The sequence below is a fragment of the Ischnura elegans genome, chromosome 6, assembly GCF_921293095.1.
Source record: "Ischnura elegans chromosome 6, ioIscEleg1.1, whole genome shotgun sequence".
In the NCBI taxonomy this organism is placed as follows: Eukaryota; Metazoa; Arthropoda; class Insecta; order Odonata; family Coenagrionidae; genus Ischnura; species Ischnura elegans.
The window spans coordinates 115203679-115230317 of NC_060251.1; the positions used below are offsets into that span (position 1 = coordinate 115203679).

The window sequence follows — 26639 nt, forward strand, 5'->3', positions numbered from 1 at the left end:
TCCGAAGTCGACGGGCGCACTGACGTGGATGTAACGCTTAACTGATACCGGAATAATATCTAATTGGATTAATCACTTTATTTCTTTCTATTAGTAGATATAGGTGTTAAAATTGAGCCGCTTAAAGTTTTATTCAGCAATATTAGTTGTTGAAGGTGGTAATGACTTTCATTTTTCACTTTATTATCTTAGTTTCCATTTATGCGTTCATTGACCGTACCGACACCAAATCTTATTTTAAAGAATTTGGCAGAATTTACTCTGTTATCTCAGGTTTGGTCGTATATATTTGGCATTTAATACCACGTTGCATACATTTCAGGGATTCCATAATTCCCCGTGGAAGTCATGGCTTCAACCACAAATACGACGAATAATAGTGAAGATGCAGCGTTTCCGGAATTGGACTTAAGCGGAAAGTTAATTATAAAGGTGGGAGCAACTTTTAGCTTGATGCTTGTTAATCGCATTTCAGGAGGGCTTTCTGCCAGATAGTTTGTGGTTGCATTGTGAAACGAAATTATGTTTCAGGCTCAACTCGGAGATGACATACGAAGAATTCCAATCCACAACGAAGCTATTACTTACGATGAACTTGTGTTGATGATGCAGAGAGTTTTTAGAGGGAAATTAAACAGTACAGATGACATATTGATCAAGTACAAGGACGAAGGTAATTTAACTCTATGGACATGCGTTTCATTCATAACTTATGTAGTCTCTCCAATCTTGTTTGGTATCGTAATCAATTTTGTCGTAACTACCCAGAGAAATGTCAATTAAAACTCTGAAATTGGACATTTCTAGTGTACTTGTGATTCTCCAAGCTGCTTCTATTTTTAATCTCTATACCTTAGTACGAATAATTTAATTCTCAATTTTGAGAGTAATTTGTTTTGTTAATGGAGCAAATCCTGCTAATATTCCTTTCAGTAGACATACGTGTGGAAATAATTTTTAAAAAATAACCATGGTAGCGTATTCACCGCTCTTTTACTGTCATAATAAGTATGTATATATCAATGCCTGTTATAAATGATGTACTGCTAGTTTTTATTCGGAGGATAAGCTTGCTTTAATTATCTTGCATCCCACGACTAAGTAGGTCTACTTATCATGTGTATCAAATCGCAACATCTCTGTGCATTATTGCCCCTCGTCTTTGGTCAATTCCTGTTATTCTCAGTAATGATGAACCTATCTGGTAAATAACTTAATTAAGTGAAATCAATATTCTCAGAAGGAAAGTTATGCTGCTGATGCAACGCCTGTGCAATATTAGTCACGGCTTTTGTCCATTTTGGGGTTACTTATCCATGGAGTGAGTGTAGTGTCTCCAAAAAATTCTTTCGGCTTTCTCGGATTTACCGTGCGCACCATTTAATGTACTCTGCATAAATGCATCAAAATATAGATCATTTTATATATTAACATTTGAAGCTCTATGATACTAGAAACTACTCACTCTGACCAAAAACTGAGCTGAGAATGACTGTTGTTCAAGTTTCATGGAGAAAAGTTGAGAAAAAGGAAAAAATTATTCCATGTAGGAAATGATTTTTCATCTCCTATTATTGTAACAAAACATGTCAATTGCTTCTATGCTTCAACCAAAAGTAAAATATTAGTAGGTCCTGGATTTTCATGATTGAGCCCTGTTAACCAATGAGAATTAATGGTCTATTCTATATGAAGTCATCGTTAGATGAGTAGAATTTTAATTTTTCTTGCATTACATAAGCAGCATAGCATTTGTGCTTACTGTGCATGGTATTTTTATTAACCTTCATCACCATGAAAACAGCACATTTAAGGCCTTTACTGCAGGGGATCAAATAAAAAGTAGCAACTTAGGGTCATCATAAACACCCATGCCCTGAATAGGCAGGCAGGACTCAAAACCAGAACCATCTGTTTGGTTGGCAAGGGCTTTAATCCGCCGCCACCGATGCCAGCAAGCTTATTCATTCAGTGATTCAACCCAAAGGTTGGTTTGGATAGGTAAGGGTGGAATTCACCTGCTGTCATGTGAATTCTGCACGATTCGTATGTACTGGATGCACCCGTTTTTACGCGATCGAAGTTGAACAGGAGCGTCTTTACTCATTATGTGGACCTCAGAAACAACATCTCTCGCTATTCATCTCTGTCTGAGTACACTTCACTACTAATGTCCCACTACACTGGCCTGGTTTGCACTTCTAAGATAAAACATTCCACGTCAAGCCTCGCCATGATCACATGTTACACTGGAGAAAAACAAAATATACAAAACTATTGGTGTCACCACAGAGTTGCGCTAGTGTGCAGTGTGCAGCTCTATACGATTCAATGCTTTTCTGCTGGTGGTGTGTCTGTGGTGGCGAGCAAAGTCAAAGAGCAAAGGTGGGGGCTCTGGCCACCGCAATTTCGGCCGTGCTTCCAGGAGCGCGTTCAAGCCACCAAAGTGGCCCAGTGTGCTGTTGTACATACAACTCAATGACTTTCGTGGTGGGGCTTCCATGGCGGCGCGACCATGGTGGCCTAGTGTGCAAAGGCCCTTAGGGTATGGCAGGCAGCTAGCCCTACCTCCAATTTTTCAAGTTCCCCCTCTCCTCCAATTATTTCCCATCTTGCATGATGTCATTGGCTGTCTTGTGTTTGCAAATTAACTGTATATTATAAAGTAATGTCAAGCCTTATTAATAGATGTACAGTGGAGTGGCACCTAGACAGTGCTATCACTTGCCTCCTCCTTTGGATTTGAGGGAGGCAAGATCCAGCAAATTCAGATTTAGCTTACTCACTCAGTGATACAAGCCAAGCCAACTCGCACCTCAAGGATTTTGTTTTGGGAGTGTCTGAAGGCTTCAACCCTGATTTTAACCCAGAACCCATAAATTAGTATCCCAGCAATCTTCCCTCTAGGGTGCCTCACTCTTGTGCCATGTTCTCCTTATCAATGCAAAGATGTGCTCTGTGTTTTCACTTCACTGCAGTATGCTGTTAACTAATTGAAAGACTTATAGGATATCTAGGATCATATCCAAATTCTTTGGATGACAAGCAAGAGATATTGTTTATGTTCTGTGAAATTAGGCATCACTTCATGAACCTATCTTACCCTCAAGATAAATGTCTTGTAGTTTTCTGCTGAAGTTTTGTACAAGATCACTCAGTCAGTGAATCAACCTGTAGCATCAGATAAATATCTGTAGCTTTAACATTGACAATTAGAAAGTGTTTTAAGTTTGACATTTAAAAAATGGTTATTAAAAAAATCAAAGGTGTTATACTGGTAAACCTGATACTTGCAAATGTTTGGAGTTGAGTTTAGAGGTAAGAGAGGATACTATTATCAATCCTGCCCTTATAAAGGTGTTTTGATTTAAGGATAATGATCATTAGCTTTTTTTTGTATTTCATTTACAGATGGTGATTTGATCACGATATTTGACAGCTCAGATTTGGCTTTTGCTATACAATATAGTCGTATCTTGAAGCTGTCCATATTTGTGAATGGAGAAATGCCTTCTACTAAAGTTCAGGGGCTACCAACGTCTCAAGCAGTGTTAATAAGGAAGGAGCTGCAGCACATCCGAGACCGTGTGAATCGTATCCTGGACACCATTGATCCCAAAAGTGACGTCTCGTCACCAAAAACAGAAGCCTCAGGTATGAGTGTTCAAACAGCTTGAAGGGGAGACTAACAGTATGTCGGCTGAAAGTGTGGTAATCCATCCCTATTTTTAGTTCCTGAGCAGGGCAGTGTTGCTTCACATACAGTCAACTCGAGGGAATTTGATCCACTTCAGGAGAATCAAGGTTCAGGAAATCAGGAGATCAAGGCTTCCCCTAAGGATGAATCACGAGATGGTGAGATTACATTTAGCTGTCCAGATAACTGTAGTTCTGATCATACGATAGATGTTTGACTTAGATTGGGAAATAATTTATGGGAATTATACGTGGCTTTGAAAGCTTTAGAGGACGCATATCTTCTTCTTTAAGGAGTCTTTTGTTAAGATGATTTACTCACTCAAATCTTAAGCTATAATTAGATTTTGTGCATTGATTTTATGATGTGACAAAATATGGGTTTTAAGTATCCGTATTGGACCAGTGTGTCTGGGTAATTCATCTATTGACTTGTCAGAAAATATCAGTGAATCTGTGTACAATCATTGGCTATCAAGGGATCAACTGTAAACAGATCAGAGAAATTTATTAATGATTATAGTTATAATTACTTAATCAACATAAAGTGAAACCTCTGTTCATGGACACCACAGAGTGTAGGACTGTGTTTAATTCCCTGGTGGCAATATATATTTTTACACATAAGGATTTCTCTAGTATGTGGACAGTCCCTATTGTATGGACAGTTACATACCTTTAAGGAACAATTTTACGGACACCATTACCATGGTTTTTCTTACTAATCTCTCAAAAATGCGAAGAATGCTAATTTTCTCCTCTAAAAATAGTGTTTATGATTAGCTGGATGAAATAGGACACTGAAACGGACATTGTGTTTTTTCCAAATTATTTTTATCTATGCAAATGTGGTATTTGAAATAAAAGGATTTCATTCAGCTTTCTTAAATTGTTACCTTATGATATTTGAAGAGTAAAATAAAGCCTAAAATTGAGGTTTTCTTTGGGTCACCTTCAACTTACAGACACCTGTCACTTATGGACACATTTTTGAGGACAGTTTCTGTCTTTAAGTTAGATGTTACTCTGTAAATTAATGACTTAGTAGCACCTGTCTAATATAGATACTTGAAATCCATATTTGATCTCATCACTAGCTCATAAAATCCAATTGTTACTTCAAAAGAAGAAAGATGTTGTAAATCTTCATTATAAATATCCCAGGCCTGATATTTCAACGCTGAAGTTCTTTTGTTGAATGCCCGCTGGTGTTAAAAATCAGGAATGTTGTACAAGTTAGCCGTTGTATGTGGAAAAGTATCGCAAGAAAGTTGATTTGTTTGCAGGAATTTTTGCTCTCTTAAGCTCTCCTCTCGTGTCATTCTCAGCTTATTTAATTATAAAATTAGTAGTTTTTATACTAGTTTGTGTACATAATTTTTTTTGTATTTCTTGAAATTTTAAGGGTGTATAAAGTAGGCCTTGGCCAACATTGTATCTCATGGTTGTATCTCAAATTTTGCCTGGGTGGAAGTAAAACAAAACTTGCCTAATTCAATTTGGATTTTAATAACACATGACCTGGATTTCAAATCTTTGTATCATCTTCAGGTTTAAAATTCATTGTGAAATTTGTAACTTATGTTTTCTTTCCATAATGGAAACATTTCACAAAATTACCTGTGAGACGGTTTGATTTTTTACCTGAGTATTTTCTCATTAACAGATATTGAGAAGGCTTTTCTCTACTTATCCTAAAATTTTCAAGATTATAGCTTAAGTTTGAAGGAAATAATGCCCACCAACAAAAGACAAAATACTACCAGTGAGGGATGCATCCTCTTAATTACTTGTTATCTCTTCATTTCCAAAGAGGGTTCTTATGAATGTAGCTCCTGATTTTTTCGTTGCCTCTTGTAAAGAATCCTTGGAAATGCTCTTTATTTTCTGATGTTATGGGTGCATTTTACAAACAAAACAGGGCAGTGGACGGAAAATTTACTTATCTGGTTAGGTATGCCATATATTTCAATCACTCCATATTCAGTTTGTGGTTTTAATTTTGGATTCTATTTGCAGCTTAAGAATAAGGTATTTAACCTATTTTAGTTATACATAGCTATGAACTATTGTCAACTGCCTGGTTAATTGTATCTTTGTATAATTGGAAATTGGTTACTCGTTTCACAGTAGATCATATGTTGGATTTTAATCTTTTCTAGTCTGCATTGTTTCGTGGTTATCATCTTCATCAATTAGAAGTCTTCTCTATGAATGGCAATTTTAAGTAGCTCAATTTTATGTTTATCAGCCTCATTTTGGTACGTAATTCAAAGCTGCTCGTAGTTTATTTTTATTGTCGCTAGATTTAAGTGCAATGGTCATCTTTTTTATCTTGGCTCTGGCATTATCTTCTCATATAAGTAAGTATTTTATCTCATTTCCATTCCTCAACTGTAATTAATCCCTTAATAATCAATTATTGTACACTGCTTTACTAATATGCTCTGATGAGTGATTGGATTGATTACCCAGTAACATCTGCCCAATATAATAATATTTTTTCCTAACGCATGTTATCATCATTGTTAACTACAAAATTGATTTAAGGTTAAACCAAAAGTTTATCTAATTTGGTGTATGTCTTGAATGGATTGCTATGTGACTTTACAAAATATTTGGCAAGAAAGGATTTGAAATTTTTTTATGTTTTAGTCTCTGAAAAGGTTAGTTAAATCCGTATTTGGTCATATCACAAGTACATGAAATAACTTAACTTCAAAAAACGAAAGCTAGTCTAAATAAGTGCTACAATTAGCCTATTCTTGATATTTCAACATTGAAGTTCTTTCATTGAATGCATCATGGTGTCAAAATAATGATGAATATTGTACAAGTTTCCAGTTGTAAGTGCTTAAGTGTCACCAGCTGGTTGTAAGTAGCAGGAATTTTTGCACACTGAAGCTTTAAATTCATGTTATTCTCAGATTATTTAGTTATAAAATCATTTGGTTTTTGTAATTATTTTGAGTGTACATAATGTTTGTATTTCTGTGGCAAAAGAGGTATGTATTTTCGGAGTTATTTTCATTTTTTAGGGGTTGTGCATGAAGTATAGAAATCAATCGGGACTCTATACATATAAGTTTTTGTCCAAATTTTGCTTTTCTTTTGACGTCTTCAGTCACCTGGAAATGACAGTACATAGTTAACTCAATGAAAATAATGGTCATGATAAATCATGATACTGCTACTGTTCACTGAATATTTTTGAGTCACATTATCTTCAAGTATGTCATTGAAAAAATTACAATTGATTATTTTAAATTTGGCTCACATGTAAAGAATGTTTTTCTTTTCTACCTACGTACACATTTAATGAAGAAGGTGTAGTATATTGATAAAATCATTAAAAATTGTCTCAAATTGTTTTTTAACTCTGAATTCATATTTGGTTTGTAATCAGGTGCGACTGATGTGAATCGAACAACGGGAACCCCAGACAGCAGTGCTCGGCCCGCTGGTGTGCCAGCCACCTCGTCATCCCACGTCATGCCCAACGTGTCCCAGCAGCAAGGCCCTTACCCTCAGGCCCCCACCATGCAGCAGGGGGCGGGAGGACCCTACCAGGACACAAGGCCCGGCATGCAAGGCCCACCCCTCCCCTCTCAAATGAATCCTTCATCTCAACAGGTGTACCCACAGCAAGATCCATCCCATGTGCCAAGTAAGTGGAGTTGCCATCTTTTCAACAGTGGCCAGTCTCTCGGGGAGCATTCAAGTATAGGTACCCCTCGTTCGGCACTAATTCGCTCTACGCGGTTTTCGCTAGAACACCACTGGGTCTCCAGGGTTCCCACTCAACCTTGAAAACCTTAAAACCGTGAATTTCGTATACCGTGAATAAGCCGTGAAATTCGTCATGAAACCTTAAAAATCTTGATGTCACGATGGTAGAACTACGATTGACCGATTAAAATAAAAATGGACATTTCGATCATATTTCAAGATCAGTCACGCGCAGACATGGCCATGGATTTATCTGCACGCATATATTTGAAGCTCAATTATTGGTTCGTGTGCCATGATGACACATTGGTCTTAAGCCTGCACCGAAGCCGGAAGACTGGTAACCAAAGTGTTCATTAACCCTTTCGCGCCGAATGCCTCACCTGTGCGGCGAGGATTTTCTTCCATAAACAACGAATGCCACACCAGTGCATCCTGAATGTCCTTACCCTAACCAACGAATGCCGCGCCTGTGCGGCACAGGTCGAAAAAAGTGACCGTGGCGGACACAATAGACCCACGGACGCGGTCGCCCCTCACGATCCGCCTTAGCGCGAGCCCAGTCCCATCTTCGGCCGCTCAGATTGACCCTTTCCTATCCTCTCCACGCGGTCAACTACTGTTATTTGCAGTGTGTTTTCAAAAAAATATTTGTTGCTTACTTTTAAAATTCAATGCTAGAAATGAATTCATCTTTTTCTTCTGGCCACATGGAAATTTCAAACAAAATTCTAACGTTAATATCAACGGAGTTATAGACCAACTAGTAAATATACTAAATCCGTCTATATCAAGGTTAGAACTTCGTTTAAAATTTCTGCACGCTCAGTTAAAAAACACAAAATTCATTTTGAATGTAAAAAATTGATGTGAACAACATGTATTTGCATATATTTTGCATTAACATTTTAGCCAGTTGACCGCGAACTCGTGCTAGGAAGGGGCTTTTGATCCTTCTAGGGTCTGGGACAGAGGCCGAGGAAAGGGATCGGCGCCCTCTGAGTTGGGTCTAAAAATGGTTAGGGAGGGAACCACTGCCTTCAGTTGACGCGAAAACGCTTCGTACAAGGGAGTAAAGAAAACTTTCAAGAGGCTCGTATTGAGGAAGAATTTCCCTGAACCAAGGTCCGGTGCGAAAGGGTTAACACTTGCGAAAATTCAGACACTTCTTAACTTCCCTGGCACCCTGGTCCCTCTATTTTCCCACTCTCAACCTTAAGCCGGAGCTGAATTTTGCAAACAATATGTGATGCCAGGAGAGATAGCACTTTCATTGCTGCGTTGGCATTCACGGCGTCTGTTGCGTTCGTTAAATTTTTAGTTAACGTGCAGCCGATGATTGTTAGGTGGTCAATATTTCTGCCTAAAATGGTTTATCTACAAACCGTGAGTTCGAAGATATTTAGACAGTGAAAACCTGGAAAAACTGTGAATTTTATAATTTAGACTGAGTGGGAACCCTGGTCTCATTATTGCTCTCTATTTGTTCGAGAAATCTTCCTGTTTTACCACACCTGAGAAACATCCCAAGACTCTCATTACACCTCTTTATAAGCATGGGAAAAGCAGTGAACAATACAATACATGCATGAAGTACTTGGCTCTGAAAAAGATAGACTTGGATTTTCGATCGCTGTGTCATATCAACTGTATGAATGCACACGAATGCAAAATAGCACCCAGAAAAGTCAGCCTATGGCGTACAGAGTATAATTCATATTGCCTGATATAGGCCTATCAGTCAACACAAAATTTTCTGAACACAATAATTTTTAGGAGCCTATCTGTGGTGTAAGGTGAGTGATATGTACCTGTATTACGAGAGCACAATTTTTACCTTTTTCCCAATGTAGTAGAGTACATCCCTGGGTTAGGTAAATATGAATTGGGACTTGAAGTCATGGAGATTTGATTTTAATCAGAAAAATCAAAGAGGTTAAAAAAAAGGTGAAAGTTACGGTTAAATGCGGTTCGCCTGAATTCAGGCAATCTGGGTTGGATTCCCAGTAAAGGCAAGTGATTTTTCATGTATAGAATTTTTTCACCTTTATAAAAAATGAATGTGTAGTCAGTTGTAATTCATTGCTTTCCAAAATACTGTTCCAAAACCTTAAATCAAAAGGTTTCTAATTCAATTGATCTTTGGCAAGCTAATCTCTGTAAGCTAACGCATGAAGTACTGAAAAAAATTAATGGGTGTTTTTCTATTTCATGGCCCAAGGTTCAGCTGAGGTATGCTTTACCGTTTATTGCCCTTTCATTTCTGCGAATCATTGTTAACATACTACCAATTCATTAAATCTAACAGTGTGTATCACCATTTTAAAAGAGTGCTGCTTAATATCCCTACTCTTAAAGCTGGGGCAACAATGGGAACTGATACGCATTACTTTAAAAAATTGAATCATATGTGTTACTCAAGTGTATTGGAGCTTCTCTGGATGATCAGACTATAATTTGAAAAATTCGCAAGTTTTGCTAGATATGATGTTGATAAATTTCTGTTGGGTTTGCAGCTGGGCCAGGCTCCTCATTATCGGTGACTTTTAGTTGACCGAGTCGTCCATCCTGCCCCTGAGGATGACCCAGACATCAAGAGTTGGAAAAAAGTTTTGGAGCCTGACTTGGCTGCAAAACGGGCAGCAATTTATCATTTAGAAAACTGTAATTGAAGCTTTTGGTGGGGAAGCGGGTGATCTTAAGGGTATTCTTCTCGTCTTTCAGGCTATCCAGGATATCAACAGCAGTACCCTACTATGTCGCCCTCTGATGGTAATCCTGGCCAGTTCCCTGGCTACAATTATTCAAACATGCAGCAGCAGCCAGGGTGAGTCCTTTTTATGCCATGTCGTGATGAACTCAATGGTATTTTTGATTCTTTTGTGTGGAATTTTTTTTTCCAAAAGCATTCTTTATTTGTACATTATTTGATTAAAAATATATCTCTTGGCCATCTTATATTATTATATACAGTAAGGTTCAAAATCCAGAGCATACAGGCCTTAGGGTAATCCGAAATTAAGGTTTTTGCAGTGTTTAGATCACTTTCTTTTCATTGAGCAATTTAACTAACCACACACTGCCTCTATTACCAGGGTGATGAATGAACAAAAATACCTTAGAGTCTAGTGTGACCTCCCTCCTCTTTGAATTTCTGCTTATCTAAGAAAATGTTCGTGTACAAATTTAACTTGGGTTGATTGTATCTACTGGGTAGTGGATCTTCATCGGTATTTGTGCGAATGCAACTTCAGAACGTTGACTCCCAAGCCAAGTGATCTGCTCTGGTAATCTTGGAAGAGATAAATTGAGTATTTAATGCACAATCAGTGGGTAAATCAATAAAAAAAATATTTATAACAACTTTTGGAAGCTATTTTAACACTATGACAGAAGCCAAGCTAAACTTCAAAATTATGTACAGCAGACTCTCGATTATTCAGCTGCGGTTAATCCGGGTTGTGGATTATTAGAGTTCACACTCCTTCGAAGTTTTCAGCGATATACATAAAAAAATAAAATCTGATGCAAAAGCACCAAGATATTTGCATCTTTTTAAATATAATGATAAACCGGGATAATTATTTCCATTAGAATTCCCTACTTATTGGGGAATTATTTTATCTACTTGCTGATACGGAATGATTCAAGTGTACTTTGACGTGTGCTCTAGCATTGTAGACAAGGATTAGCAGCGGGAAAAAAAGTCTTGATTAATTTTAGAAGATTTTTCAATGGTTAATCATTCCTAAATTCGGAGAAATGTTACCTACGATCTTTAATTGTATAATTTATACCGCAAATGCACAGTTATTGCTGTGGCCTCGCATGCGGTTAAATACAGCCCAAGGGAACCGAAGATTTTTTCACACTCTGGAATGTTAAACCATTACCAGTCAAGGCCAAACTGGAGAGGAAGGGAATAGTAGAAGTGAAAGGATCAGGGGAAGTGGATGTAGAGATAGCATTAGTCATTGCGAGGCACTCGCCTGCGTAGACAATTTGCCTTAAGTCCTGGTTTCCTATAACTGCTACTGTGCAATGGTGTGATTGCTCACCTGTTGCCTTCTCAGGAATTCCTCTTTCCGAAACATTGCGGTGTGGTATAGGGTTCAGTGGTTATGGATCCACGTCCCGCAGCAGTTGCATCCCAGGCAACTTGTGCGGGACGTGACTACCCGGCATTATGTCTGTCAGAGTAGTTTCCGACGTCAAGCAGTGGTTTCGAATCAATAATGCAAACCACTTTTCTGAATTCGTGACCTCGCAGCCACGGGCGCATGGTTTTCAGAAACCAGGTATTACATATAATTGTAGGACTGCAATCACGTTATCACTGTGAACAAGATTGCGGTCGGGAAGAGGAAGCTCTTGACGATTCGGGAAAGCAATCTCAGGGTTCCCTCTCAACCTTGAAAACCTTAAAACCGGGAATGAGCTGTGAATTTTGTATACCATGAATGAACCTGGAAAAAGCCGTGAATTTCATCCTAAAGCCTTCAAATCTCTCAATCTGGATTTTACGATCGTACAACTACGGTTGACAGATTAAAAGAAAAATGGATGTTTCGATCACATGTCAAGGTCAGTCACGCGCAGACATGGCCACGGATTTATCAGCAAACATATATTTGAAGCGCAATTATTGGTCCGTGTGCCATGATGACACGTAAGCCTTCAGCAAAATCCGGAAGACTGGTAACCAAAGAGTTCATTAAACACTTGCAAAGACACTTCCTAACTTCCCTGGCACCCTGGTCCCTCCATTTTCCCACTCACAACCTTTAGCCGGAGCTGAATTTTGCAAACGATATGGGACGTCAGGAGAGACAGCACTTTCATTTTTCAGTTTGCTGCATTTGCATTCACTGCGTCTGTCATGTTTGTTAAATTTGTAGTTAACGTTAAGTAACGATGACTGTTAAGTGATCAATATTTCTGCCTAAAATGGTTTACCTACAAGCCATGAATTTGAAGAAATTTATACCGTGAAAACCTGGAAAAAACCGTGAATTTCATAATTAAGATTAAGTGGGAACCCTAAATCTAAAATAATAGGCAATGTGCGTTAAGTATTAATTGATTGTTTGATTTACTAATTATTAAAATTGCAATAAATAATAGTGAAGTTTGGATTATCCGTGTTTTCTGATTATTTGTGCCGTCTCTCCCCATCGTGAGCCCAAATAATCAGGAGGGAGGGTACTGTACTTCATTTTTCCATATAAAACGGCAATTGGGGTAACTTAAGAGGAATCTATAAAATATGGTGAACCAACTAGAAAAAATTGTAAATTCCCACAGGAAAATATGATACTATTTCTATGGTAAACCAATGAGCTCTTCAGAATGTTATGTCTCAATACGGCCTCCTGGTAAAGTGATCAGTTTGTAATGTTTTTTGTGAAATTTTGGTCGTATAATGTCTTGATGCTTCTTTCGTCTGTGCATAGTTTGTGGATACATGTGCTTTGTAACTCTTATTTCAAAAGAAATGAAACTTTGGAAGACTAATGTGGCTGCCCTTACGCACTGACATATTGGACAGATTTACTCTTACAGCATTTTCATGTTGCACGGCAAAACTGATGGTAATAGTGGCAAAGAATCCTTCCTATAATATGCATAATTAATGAATTGAGAAATTATAGTATTGCATAATTTTAAGCGAATTTAATCCTTAAAATTAAATTGATTTCATTGAGGATTGCATTGAATAAAAATTAAACGCGACGGAGTTGAACTATTCAGAAAACCTTCAAACTGCAGCAATGTTTCCGAATATTTGGAATAAGCTTACAAATTTTATGCAACCTCTTTGAAGCATCTTATGCAAAAAAGTTTGTGTATCTGTACAGGGATTTCCTGAATTGCATGAAAAACTGTTTGTAAGCATGTTATGTTGGCATTTGCATGTCATACAGGTTTTTACCTCTTGTTTGTCCTTAACGACAAATGTCACAGTTCAAACTGCATTTTGTTGTGACAGAGAGAGAAATTTGTACCTTATAACTGGCTTATCCACTTATTAGAAAATTTGGTTTTCTTATCCCTATTTTCTGTGAAGAATATTCCTTGGCAATAGAGAAAGTTATTGGAGTTTCAAATTTTGTATCTACCATGACTAACCTTTGCCGGTATCACTCGTGATATGCTGTCTATTCTATGCTTTCTTGAAGTTGATTTCATGTCCAATTTTGCACCATGCATGTTCTGAGACAACAGACACTTGTTGCTTCTTTGCGACTCTCATCCATTCCTTGGTTGGAATGTTAATGATCATGAATGTTCACTGACATAAATTTCTTAAGAGAATGAATCTACCTAATATTTCCCTTTGTAAAAATTCCATGAAATCTTTCCTGGTTTAGGGGACCAAGTCTGCTGCAAACATGGTAGAAACCTAGAAGAACATTGCTGATGCCAACTGATAGGGTTTTGCTTAAATGGACTGGAAGATGAAGAGATCCTTTGATACCAAAAGCAGTTTTAAAATTACTTACCATGGATTTTATATTTGATGTGAGCAGTACCATGGTCCTTGTCCTCAACGTCTTTAAAAACCTAAAAGTTGATGTAGGAACTTGAGAAATATCATCCCTTAACATGAGGCTACTCGGTGGCACTTCAGAACTGGCTATGTCAATGGTCTGCATCTTAACTGCATGCAACTGTGTTGAAACTAAACCCACATCAAAGGGATTGTTGGAAAATATGTTACCACATGTTGTTTTTCATATATTTCCCTTCCCATAAGAACTGCCATTGGCTATGAATTTTAAACATAGCCTTATTAAATTTCTACCTTAAATATTCCAACAACACTACTTTAAGTTCTGTATGTTTATATTTGGCGATTCGACGGCCTCATCATTAATTAATCATCCCAAAAGTATAATTTTTGGTGCTGGGAGAGGAAGATTTTCCTTTTACCCACCAGATGACATCAGCAGTGGCTTGCTTTTACTATTTTTTTGCATTCACATTGCAAGGTGTTAGTTAAAATTCAAAACCTGCAATAAATATCTGAAACAATTTTGACATTTATAGAGATAAAAGTACACCCATGCCTTGTATAGCGCAAGGGATGCGTTCCTTGGGTTCTTTGCACCATACGAATTTGCGTTATATGAGAGCATTTTAACATTGGGAAGATAGGGATGCGTTCCTGGTAGCATAGGTGTTGGGTATCGAATTCCCTCTAAACCATATATATTCCCATAAATAGCCTTAGAAAACCTTATTTATATAAATGCTTATTGTTTAAAATATCTTTTAAGATAGTAGGCACGCATTTAAAGACTTAAAATCATGTTTAAAAAATTCGTATGTGCTTTTGAAATTCCCTCCTGTCGTGCGTGTGGGCTAACATCTATCACATGCTATCTCAAGGGTTCGTAATGCATTGCCGACAGTTGCCCAGGCCCTTTTTTCACTCATCGAAATGACAGGAAAATGCTACTTTGAATACCATTTCACAGCTAGCAGAGTTTATGAATGATAAATCATTTTAATTTGAAGTCCTCCGAGGCACTAGCAGCTACGTGAAACAGTCTTGAAATGCCTTGAAACCTGACCCAGGTTTTCCTTACCTGAAAATGAATGAACAAGATTGCATTCTTTTCCAAAACAGTATTATCACGTCAACACTAAATACTAGTTGCGGGGGAAGGGAGCTACTTTCAATCACAGCTTGGAGTTCATCAGAAAATGTTACGGTGACTGCATTATCAACACTTGCAGATTCACCTGACAACGCCGCACTGAAAATAACTGCTTGCCGTTTAAAATTCTGGAACCAACCGGAGCTTTCACTTAATGTCTGAGAGCGATTACCACCCTCGTCTTTTTGTACAGATTCACAATGAACTTTCCGTATGTTCTAGGTTTATAGTTTTTATTGATGACTTCTTGATTTTTCTACCTGTATTCCGATTTTTTGCCATCGTTCTCTTTGTTTTTACTCTGTATGGCTCTATCGAAATCACCTTCTACTGCTGCACTGTATTCCTGAGACGCAGAGGGCCTACAACCATGCTATGACTGCTGGGAGGGAATGAAGCCATTGTGTTTGAGACTCTATAGTGGACCCTTTTACGTGTTGATACTATTCATATGCAACTCGGCCACCCCTCCATTTCTCCCCCATGAATACTGATGACCTCGAAGGCTTTAGTGTAGACCCTCTACCTGGAAGTCAATAGCCTGATAACCTACGACAGCAAAAATTACGTCTCAAACCGTATTGCTTAAAATAACTTATTTCCACTAGCTCCACGCTTAATTAATGATCTAAATTAACTATATTGTCATTCTGTTAAGGAGACGAGATAAGTTACTTCGGTAGGCGGGCTATCTGTACTCAATGACGAGTAATGCTTTTGGCCAATGCTCAGCAATCGATTTCGATTAATACATTACAAAAAAGAAGATTTGATGCAAGCAATACTATTAATATGCGTAAAATGATAGCAATTTCGTGTGTACTTCGTGCAAGTTCACGTTTTATCATAAGAGCGTTATAGTTTTTTGATTAGGCTACACTGAGTTGCGATGTTTTCCCGAGGAACGAATTTGTGCTATATCGAAATTGCACTATGCGAGGCATGGGTGTACCTGTGAGTAAAATTATATGAATGGGGTGAAATCACTATTGATACAAAATCACAGGTTCACAGAAATGTCCACATAAGAGCTAAGAATATGACCATATCTTAAGAGTGTACATCTTGAATTCTGATGTTCTGATAAGAATCAAATAATGCCCATTTAAATTCATTCTTAATATAAGGAAGAAAAAGGTGTAACATAATCAGGAAAAATAATAGATATTGTCAGGGAAAAATTTTATGATGCATGGGGTAAAGTCAACGGATTGTTCGGAAGCTTTTGTTTGGCTTATTTAGAGGCCAGTGCCCTATTAAAATTATTTTTGCCAGCTGCATGTGTGTGCTGCATTAGCATTTCTGTAAAAACTGCATATTTCAGAAGCCCCACCGAATAGCCTCTTTTGTATAAGGGTCCTTAGTTCCTACGATTACAGGGAATATTTGTTCTAATTAGGCTCTTGGTGAATAGCACTTGTTCCCAATTCAGATGGGATGGGAAAGAAGTACAATAACTTTGTGTTTGATGTTTCTGAAATGCTAATTGTCTTGACAGATTTCCTAATGCACAGCAAAAGGTTGGATATCATCCTAGGCCCACCCAGCCCATGTCAGCCAACCAGCCGATTCCGCCGCCCCCTCAGCAAAGTCAGCAGATCCCGCAGCCGGGTCCACCCCAGGGGTACATGCCTCCGACATCGGGCGCAGAGTATCCATCACCCTCGTCTTCATATCGCACTCCTACCCGCTACCCAACCCCTGGAGCCCCACCCATGGGCGCAAACCCGTACAGCAAAAGCTCAACCCCAATGGGATATGGGCGGCCGCCAACCCAGGCGTATCAGTAATCGGGGAGGAAAGTGAGGGAATACTCTATGGAAATACTTAATGCAGCTCTATGAATTTTATTGTACACTTATAAATGGTGAAGAAAATAATTTACGGATATTTACAATTTTGTTGAATTATATACGTCTGCTGCAATGATTGAGTGTTCTACGTTTGTATAACATGCAAAGAGAATATCGGGTTTCAGCCCATGATTCACAAAAAACATTTCATTGCCATGTAAATGATATATTAAATTTATAGATTAATATGGTTTATGTACGTCTAATAGGTGCTATAAGATCATTGCAACTTAAAAAAATGTGTAAATTTAGAAAAAAAGTTCTATATTGGCATTTTTTGAGCAAATGTATCTTACAATAAAATGTTGAATATGAATGAAAATTGATTTTTACCTATTACAGACATCACTGATATCATATTCACAATAGGTTCACAAGCTTTTACATAGTACAAGCTCTGACTTTACACACATTTTTGTGTCCATTATCACTTCACATCCTAATGGGCCTCCGTCACTCAGTCAAGGAAATGAAATTTTTTCATAGCTTGCCGTAACTGACGAAAGGTGAGTTGACACTATGTTGGGATCAGTTAGTACATATGGGGGAACCTGAAAATTAAAAAGTGTAAGATAAAAATCACCAGATATTTAAAACGTTATAGATGACCATTCAACATTTTTCATACTTCATACAAGGCTGTTGCACTTTCTTCTCACGAGTGGAGTACACAAGTATTTTCTTATAAGAACTTGGGTAGGATGTTTCCAGCAAGGCCTGATTTGGTTGTATATAAGGCACATATGTGATTGTTGACGGAAAAAACTGCAAATCAAAACCAAATTGAACAAAATTTTGGCACTTTCATAGAGCGAAGTTGAGGTTAACCAGATAAGCTGAGGTAGCTAGATCGGAAATCTTCCACTCTGTGCAGAAAATTTGTCAAGGGGTCCACAACCCTTTTTCTGTCAGAAGAGGCAGCACAGGTGAAGGACCCTTGTAATCCCATTCTGACCCTATTCCCGAAGACCAGCAGTGAGGATCGCACACACTGAAGGACGGAGAAGTGGAACTTCAAATAATTTGGTGAAATTATTTCATTGGACAAAATCTCCAAAACAAATATTTGATGAAACTTGATTTCAATTTTTTTCATTAACAAACATCAAGGAACTCCATGTGACGTTTATAAATGTTGGTTAAACTCTTCTAACCATCTTAACTTCACCCACAGTCTCTCCAGAGCACACTGAGAGGATAATGGAAGAACAGGCTAGTACCATACGGGATTGGTAAGTGACTGTTAGAAAGTGGGGTAGGGATAAGTTTGGGTAAGAATGTGGAGTTTTGGGTTGCCAATTGTGCCATTCATGAAAGAAAGAGTTAGAACCACATGGATGATAAGGTCCATGGAGAGCAGGTCAGAAGAGATAAGTTTTTCCCACAGTCACTAATACACTTGCACACACTTCCTGCAGCTGAAGGGTTGGAGAGGTTACCCAATGTGGTATTTTGTCATATATATTTGAATAAGTCGAGCAAAAAAAATGAAAGAGTAGTGATGTATAAAGCAATAGCACTACATTATAGTCAATCAAAAAATGTCTCATCTGAATGCATGCATAAATGTTGTTGAGCATTTAAAAAGCAAACTTAGCCATTGCTAAAGATGTACTTAAATAATAATAATTACACTGAGGATCTCTGGTATGAAGACCTTATTTAGCATTTAAGTCGTGTTGGTGGGTGGTGTTGTTTAATATATGCAGACATATCTATATAATGTGGTCATATCACTGCAAACATCAGTACCAAAACTATGACAATAAAAAAAACGATACGAAATTATGCCTTCTAACGTAGCCAAAGGGAATATGAGAATACTCTTCAAATCAATTTCTCAGAAGTACAGCAAATCTGGCAAGACTTTGTAAAAGCCCACACCCCCACCTTTTAAACTCTGGTACAAGCTATGTAACAAATAAACACTTTAAGTTCAACGCTGCAAGTTTTGAAGTTACCACGTAAAAATACATGGCTATTTTGGAATAGCAAGTTCATGATTCACCATGAGGTCAAGTTACCCATTCTACACAGGAGGGATTATGAATAGAATAGGTCCCGAATAGAATAAGTACAGAATGTAAGTGTATGGCTGACTTAATCATAATTTTTACATCATGAGGCTTATGAAATAAAATAGTTCAGGTTATAATAAATAAATAGGTCGACTGTTAACTGCACCCCAAGATTGACTAGTAAAATCTGGATGCCATTATTACTGCGGATTATATGGATACACTTATGGTGTCCAAGGTATCTTTTTAAGAATGATGGTCTGAACTATCAACATACAGTTACAAAGCGGAAGAATAAAATGAATACAACTGAGCATGTTCCAAAATTTCACAAATTGACCAAACCCCATGCTAAATTTTGGCACTAATTTCACCACATTCTGAGCTTATTTCTTCTATGAACTCCGCCAATGAAGTATGGGTACTATATATAATCTCACTCTTAGTGCTCCATACAGATAATTAACTGCTAATTTTTTTCAATAAACCGGTCTTTATATTGTCTTTTGGATCAATTTTCTTACTCTAAAGAAAAAAATCACGTCATCATCGAGGTAATTTTCAACGTCTATTACTTACAGTAAATTTTAACTCTACGATCATACCTTCAAATCTTGGACCATTCCTTGTTTAGAAGTGAACTCTCTCAATAAATAATTAGTTTCAAAATCGTGGTATATTCTGGTATCATTCATCCGTATTAAAACATTATCAATTCTCAGAAAAAACCTGAGTAAAATAAAAAATTCACTAGGCATCACTCTCTGGAAAAAAATAAGAATGGTCAAACCCTCAAAATGAATTAACTCAAAATTAAAATAAAACCAGATAATGAGCATTACTTACAATTTTCACTGAGCAAACAGCACATCCATTATCATGAAGCTCATCCTCAAACAATGTTAAATCGTGATAAAAAAGAATGGATTTTTTTTCCTTTAGTTTCTCTACATCTATCCGTTCACAAGTTTCTTCTACTTTCCAATTTCCTAAAAGTGTTCCTTTATATTCTGTAGTAAATGTCCAGTCAAAGGGCTTAATCATTCGCCCCAGGTATCCTGAGTCCTGCCTGGAGAGATAGAAAGGAAAAGTTATCACAATTTGCATGGTATACACATCTTTTCTAATAATAGTTAAGAAACAATTTTCTTGAGGGAAATAACAGCGATGATAATATTAGATTAATTACCAAAATGTCCAGAGATTTTTAGTTGGTGAACAAAATACGAAAATAAGACATTTAAGGAAAGTAAAGATGAAATTGAAATAGCAGCACCTTAAATGGAACTATTACAGTAAAACCTCTATGTAGTGAACCTCTTTACATCGTAAACCTCCATACTTCGTACCAACCCTCTGGTCCCGTCAGATTTACATGTAAATTTATAGGCAAACCTCTATATAGTGAACCTCTTTATCTCGTAAAACCTCCATATATCGTACCAACAAGACAGCCCCGAGACGGCCTAACTACCTCCGCAAATCGTACCGAGACAACTAGAGACCATTAATGCAGCCGCGATTACCTACATGGAATGACATTTTCAGCGATAAATGTTTCACGCTTATTTTTTTCTTATACACCTTTAATAATGTTCACGTTAACCATTAGTTAGGGCATCCAACTATCCTAATAATATTAAGTGACGGTAAATGAAGACAGAACACATCGTTTTCTCTCGAATCATGGTCAAAATCGCGCGATAGCACTCGCTTTCTTTTACTGATGGCTTTATTTTCTTGTAAGTGCCTACATACTATGTTCAGTTCATAAAAGAGGCGACCAGCGCAGCCTATAATCACTTGCTGACGGAAATATTTCAACTAACTTCACTCCCATCCATGGAGACAGAATTACTCGACCGCATTGCTACTTCCGCTTCTAAAATTAAAATATTTCAAGAATTTTCCGCGACTTGAAATAAATCAAATACAGTTTCGCAATTATTTTATTCCCATATTTCCCGGTGTAGCACTTTCTTGCTACCGCCTTGGTAATTTTTTCAATGCTTTCGTGAACGATCGTAGTTTAAAATTTATTGCGCTTAGCGACAGTCATATGTCTTGCCTGCGTATTTATGCCGCGAGATCTGACTATTCCATCGGGAGTCCGGGACGTCAATTTCTAGCAATACTGAATGAACATCAATCCATACGCGACAGTGTTAGGTGAAGGAGGCAGCTAATTAGCTGATACGGGGTAGGGCATTGAAATTTTTTACCGTCGCCGCCGCATTCTGAAGTAGTTCGCCCAGCATTCTCACCTGGAAATCACATCCTTTCGCAGACCAAGCGTTTCTGTGTGCCCTCGACAGAGTTTTTCTTCGGAACGCTACGTGCATTGTATTTTGGAGAGAGGGAATTCAACAAAATTTTCAAAATTACACTCAATTTTTTGTCTATTTTTTGCCGCAGTCACGTGTTTATTTATTTTTTTATAATCTTTAACAAGTCACATGTTATAAGAATGATAAATCGATTCTAAAAGATATATTAAGGAGTATTTTCAATTAATTGCCATAAAATATGAAAAAATATGAAAATTACTTAATTAATCATAGGATGATGATGGATTCAAGAAATAAAAGAAGGCGACTGCTTGACATTGCCACATAATTAGCAATTTTCCTAGCCACCTACGAGGACAGGCAGAAGGCAGTGACCTTTGGAATACCATCATTCACCCTCACATCTATTTTAAACAACCAAGGAAAAACAGAAGAAACTGGCTAGGCTGCACAAATAAAAAAAACTCAGGCAGTTAAATACGAGGATGAAGAAATTATGTTTATAAATATAAAACTATTGTTCTTTCCTCCGAACACTATTAGTAAATTACAACCCTTAGACCAGGGAATTATTTCTTAAGTAAAAAGGCATTAACGAAAACAGCTAGTGATTTATTTACAGTGAAAATGACATTAAAAAGTGCTCGTGGAATTGAAAACATTATTTCAAAAGAGTTTGAAAAAAATTTTAAGCAAACCCATTAACTAATTTATTTTCTAAAAAGGCCTCTTCAACAATTTACTTATACAGTAAAACTTCGATTTTACGCACTTCGATTTTACATCAAGTCTCGTTTTTACGCAGCGGCATTCAAGTCCGGCCGGAAAGCATAGGGAATTGCAGTGGTGAAACTTCGATTTTACATCTTTTCTTGATTTTACGCAGTTTTTCGATTTTGCGCAGCATAACCCCAGCCCCTAAGAGGTCGCTAATCTTGATTTTACGCAGTTGTCTTTCGGCTTGTTTTGAAAATCCGACTAGATCAATATGCAGTTAGGTTATTATTTCGTCTCAATGAGTTGCAAAAATGAATACAGGAACCGTTGAAATGACATCGCGCTGTTGAGCGTGAAACTAAATACATCGCGAATCTAATTATTGCTTCCCCGTGAGCCCTCTCAGTAATATTTCAGGCTCCATTACGAACGCGAATGTCGCTCTTAGTTCAAATTCGCCGTAGAAGGATATCGAAACCTAAAACACACGGCAATCGCCGTGTATGCGTAACTACTTTTGATTAAGACATGATCGCTGGAAATATTAACATTATCACCTTTCGTTTATTATTCGACTTATTGATCGACGCTGTCTATATCCACAATTATGAGCTACGGAATATCTATCCCCAACGCAAGGCTTTCTAGAATTTTGCAAACGCTATGCTTTCCGTCGCCCCAGCGAAAAATAACCGCGAAATGAGTCGTTAAAAATACTCCCGTGCCAAAATTTTGGCTTCCAAGGTGATCCAAAAAAGATAGTCGTACTTCTAGTATGGACGTAAGTCGATGGTGATTCAACACGATGGTAAAAGCATCCTGCATTGTCTCATTCCCAGGCTAACCCCACATCTGCGGGACAAATGGAGGCGAGGGAAAATTGCTTGCGCTGCGCGCTTATCAGAACCGACTCAACTTGTATATCATTGTCAGACGGTTTAAGTTAAACATGGTTGGACCTTGAATAGCTATTAGCTTAACTCCGCTAGGTGGCAAGCGTTTTAACGGAACGGGAGTTAATGCCCTCGGAGAATAACTCGCGTCGTCAATCGTCATGTAATCATTGAAGTCAAATTCAAGACGTGAGTGATAAGGCAGTCCCTTTAAACTCAGAAATGGCTTAGTACCATTAAATCGAAATACAAAAAGTGTCCGGTGTTGTTATCAGATATGGGGAAGCAAAATATTACGTGAAGCTAAGTCACTCGGCTTGTGAGTCGAAGGTCCCGGCGCTGAATTCGCGGAAGAATGCCGACAGAGAAGCTATTCCCGGAAGAGTCAATCAACTAATGCTAAAATTTCATGGGGAAATGCTTTTTTAATGCATATAAATTATAAAGAAGGAAAACTTTTCAGGACTATTTGTCATTTTTTATTCATCACGGGCGGCATGACGGCAGTTGCGCGGTCATTTAAATAGCTCACTTAAAAAAAGTGATTTAAGCACCGGAAAAATCTGAATTTCCGAATATCCCGGGTCCTGTGTGCTCCGTATTATCTATGGTATGCTATTTAGAGGTAACCAACAACTGGGGTCATTAGCGCCATGAAGTAAGGGCTGGGGGGATAGGAACCCTATGTTGGCATTAGCCAGGTTGTAATGATAAGCTCAAAATGGACCAGGACTTAACTTCCCATCTGATGGACAGAGTGGTGCACTGGAAGTGCCCTCCACATTAGACTCAAGTAGGGATAGGGCCATCTCTGATAAGTCTCTGCCACTGCCAGGACTTGAACCCTGGCCCACAGGGTGTAAAGCCTATGTGATGTATTAGCAAAATTTTGCACCCTATTAATGGGGTTAATTTGGATGACTATCCTCAGGTATCTCATTTCTTCAATCTCCAATCTTTGTTTGTCTGCTGGTGGTTAAACGGATATCCTGAAAACTGCTTTTAATGAGAATATTTTCGAAAATTAGCTTCTCTGCGAGCATTTAGTATCACCATTCCGAAATTTCTCCTGGGTAACAGAAGTAATCTTAGTGCCAGAAATGCTGGCATTTCAACCATTTTGTTCAACCATGGGAAACACTGTTCAGGAATGCAAAGTTGTTTCTCTTAAGGTAACACGTCATCTGTGGTGTTGCTTTTGAGTAAATAAGATTATTAGGCTTCATTTTCCGAGCAATAATGAGCTAGTGTTATCCTGAAAACTATACTCCTCCTCAATACCAACTCTTGATTTTACACACTTTGATTTTACACAGTGCCCATATTTCGGTCCCTCCAACTGCGTAAAATCAAAGTTTTACTGTACCTTTGTGTAATCATTAAATTGTAAATATATGTTCAGTTATGCATACCTATATATTTAAATATATTAATATATTGGCTTAAAAGACAGTAGCACCTTTCATTTCCCAAGGATATGAAAAAATGGTGCCTACCACTAAAACCTCTCTATAGTGAACCTCCATACATCAAATTGCCCAAATTTTGGTCCCCTCCATTACGATGTAAAGAGGTTTTACTGTATATTGGAATTTAGGCCTAAATTTTACCTTAACCAGAATAATACCATTTATAATAATAAAACAAATGCAGGATATAATCAACAGAAAAAAGAGATAGTTAAGATGAAAATTCATCAACATTTTCTCATAGACTTTCATAGAATACCTTAAAGACCATGCCTTCACGCCCATGGGCAACGTAGAGTTCTAATAAAGTGTTGATTTTTTTCACATGATTCTCTAACTGAAGAAGATTTTAAGGCATCAAGGATTCAAAGAATGTTTGTTGAATGTGTGTCACCTGATACCGCATTGTTCCATTCCATCCATATCTTTTTTTTTCAAATAGTGTCCCAAATAGAGTAAAGTAAATACAAACCTGGATTCTTTCCATGCTCCAGCACAAGCAATTTCTATATTCATTGGCCCATCCTTCACAAGCACCAAAGCATCGAGGGGATTGAAATTCAGCTCGCAACCATTTGAATTTCTTATTCGCAATATGTTTTTGGGAAAGACCATATCAGGTAACTGAGGAAGGTGCACCTTTTTACTGTAACTGGAATGATAAAAAAAATGGCACATCAATTATCAATACTCACAAAATAGGAAAGCAAAAGAATTGAGGGATTCATATTTGGGATAATTATTGGGATACATATTTTTTTTTCAATTCCAAGGCTTGATAGTCTTTACCCATTTCAAATGAATCGACAATTGAATCAACAGATATAACCAAAGGCATGGACTTCAAATTCTCCGGACTTTAATCCCATTGTAAATAAATACATGGTGACTATTTGTTACGGAGTGGGACAGTAAAGAGTAGAAAACGGAAGATGAGTTTAAAGTATACCGGGACTAGCCGAGGTGATAACTTTTACGGGAGTCACCTGCAATGCACAGATGATTTTGAAGCGCACTAGAAGGAACTATGTATAGGCAGACTTTTCCTGGTATCCTTCTTTATTGCGATAATGCGATCAGCTAGGACATTGGGAACTCAAATTAGATGAGTTTTTTTGCACAGTTTCTGCAATTAGGATAATAGAAAGAAAAAGTCAAATTTCCAACAGAAAATAAATGCACTGATGTTTTTAGCTCCACAATATTAAGGAAAGGAAGCAGCAGAAAAAAGAGAAATTTCTATATTTTCTATCAGTTACAGGAAGCACGAAAGACAGTTGCAATTGCTGAAGAAGGCATAAATTTGGGTAATACGAAATGGACTTGATGCACACGAAAACCTGCCTAGAAATGTTTTCCATATTCCTCGAAACTGAGATTTCGAGACAAATAAATAAAGATTTCCATGGAAAACCAAATGAATTTTTGCCATACAGATTTTATAAAGACAGAAGTGGTTCATATGTAATAAAGGGGATAAGAAAAATATCATATTTCCACTTTGAGTCTTTGAAAAAATATTGCCTTGGACAGGTTCACACCACCACATTCATATAACTGCAGTGGAAAATTCACTGCCAACCACTATGTCAGCCAACTGCCTGATTCCATTTGTGTCTCATTGTGAGCTTTCTTAAGTGTTGCAAGGAAACCAGTTTTCTGGGCTCACTAAATGTAACTGAATTTTAACATGCAGAGGCATTATTCGAAGTGATATTGCGGCAGATTTTTTATACATATATTACGTACATATAAACATATATTTTATATATATTACATCCATTATCTCTCATCAAAAGGCTACAGCATTAATTGCAACAAAATATACTTAGACGGATCAGCCAATTTATGAGAGAAAGTAGGTAAATTGAAGTTCTGGAGGTGGATTTATTATCTAGGATGAGCTGCACAATTCATGTGGCATTAAACATTGCATATATGTATCCCGAATACATATCCCTTTAATGATGTAGCAATAAAAATACTGCAGGAGATGGGAATGTTGTTCTAAGTTCCCTCCTACTTATCCTACAGAAAAATGCCAAAACTCCATTACCAAACTGCGGCAAAAGTGGTGCCGCTCCATTTGCTGCAATACTTTTGAATTCATCAACGCATAATTCATATTGCCCTTCAAGCTTCAGTTTTATTTTTATTCAAGCTTCTCCATGTGATGAAGATGCACTCTTGTCCTCCAGCCAGGTGAGCACCTTGCAGGCCAACATAATGAGGAAATGGAAGGAGATTTTCTCAAAGGAGCCACATTTCAGGAAAGAGGCTCAAGAGGAAATAGCAGCTTGCTTTTGATGTTG

At 37.5% G+C, this 26639-nt stretch overlaps 2 protein-coding genes across 5 annotated transcripts in view; one reads left to right on the forward strand and one right to left on the reverse strand.

The window, feature by feature from the left end:
* Positions 1–17264, forward strand: LOC124161536 (protein TFG-like). 4 transcript variants are annotated; one of them, XM_046537905.1, is made up of 8 exons: positions 1–158; positions 323–432; positions 532–673; positions 3412–3654; positions 3733–3855; positions 7103–7363; positions 10150–10252; positions 16588–17264. In XM_046537905.1, the coding sequence occupies exons 2-8, from the start codon at positions 349–351 to the stop codon at positions 16877–16879; spliced, it is 1248 nt and encodes a 415-aa protein (XP_046393861.1). In that variant the 5' UTR covers positions 1–158; positions 323–348; the 3' UTR covers positions 16880–17264. The 4 variants fall into 4 exon arrangements, with proteins under 4 accessions (XP_046393861.1, XP_046393860.1, XP_046393862.1 ...); XM_046537904.1 differs by having other exon boundaries at positions 1–155; XM_046537906.1 differs by having other exon boundaries at positions 1–155; positions 16627–17264.
* LOC124161537 (TIP41-like protein) overlaps positions 16921–26639 on the reverse strand; it is a 13181-nt gene continuing 3462 nt past the window's right edge. The window contains exons 2-5 of the mRNA XM_046537908.1: positions 24800–24979; positions 19807–20029; positions 19566–19724; positions 16921–17493 (exon numbers count right to left, since the gene is read on the reverse strand). Of these exons, the coding sequence (XP_046393864.1) occupies positions 17404–17493; positions 19566–19724; positions 19807–20029; positions 24800–24979 (652 nt within the window). The 3' untranslated portion in view covers positions 16921–17403. The remainder of the gene's footprint in view (positions 17494–19565; positions 19725–19806; positions 20030–24799; positions 24980–26639) is intronic.

Coding starts and splice junctions, on each gene's coding strand:
- LOC124161536 (XM_046537905.1), top strand. CDS start 349: ATGGCTTCAACCACAAATACGACGAATAATAGTGAAGATGCAGCGTTT. Junction 674..3,411: donor GATCAAGTACAAGGACGAAG/GTAATTTAACTC, acceptor TTTCATTTACAG/ATGGTGATTTGATCACGATA. Junction 10,253..16,587: donor AACATGCAGCAGCAGCCAGG/GTGAGTCCTTTT, acceptor TTGTCTTGACAG/ATTTCCTAATGCACAGCAAA.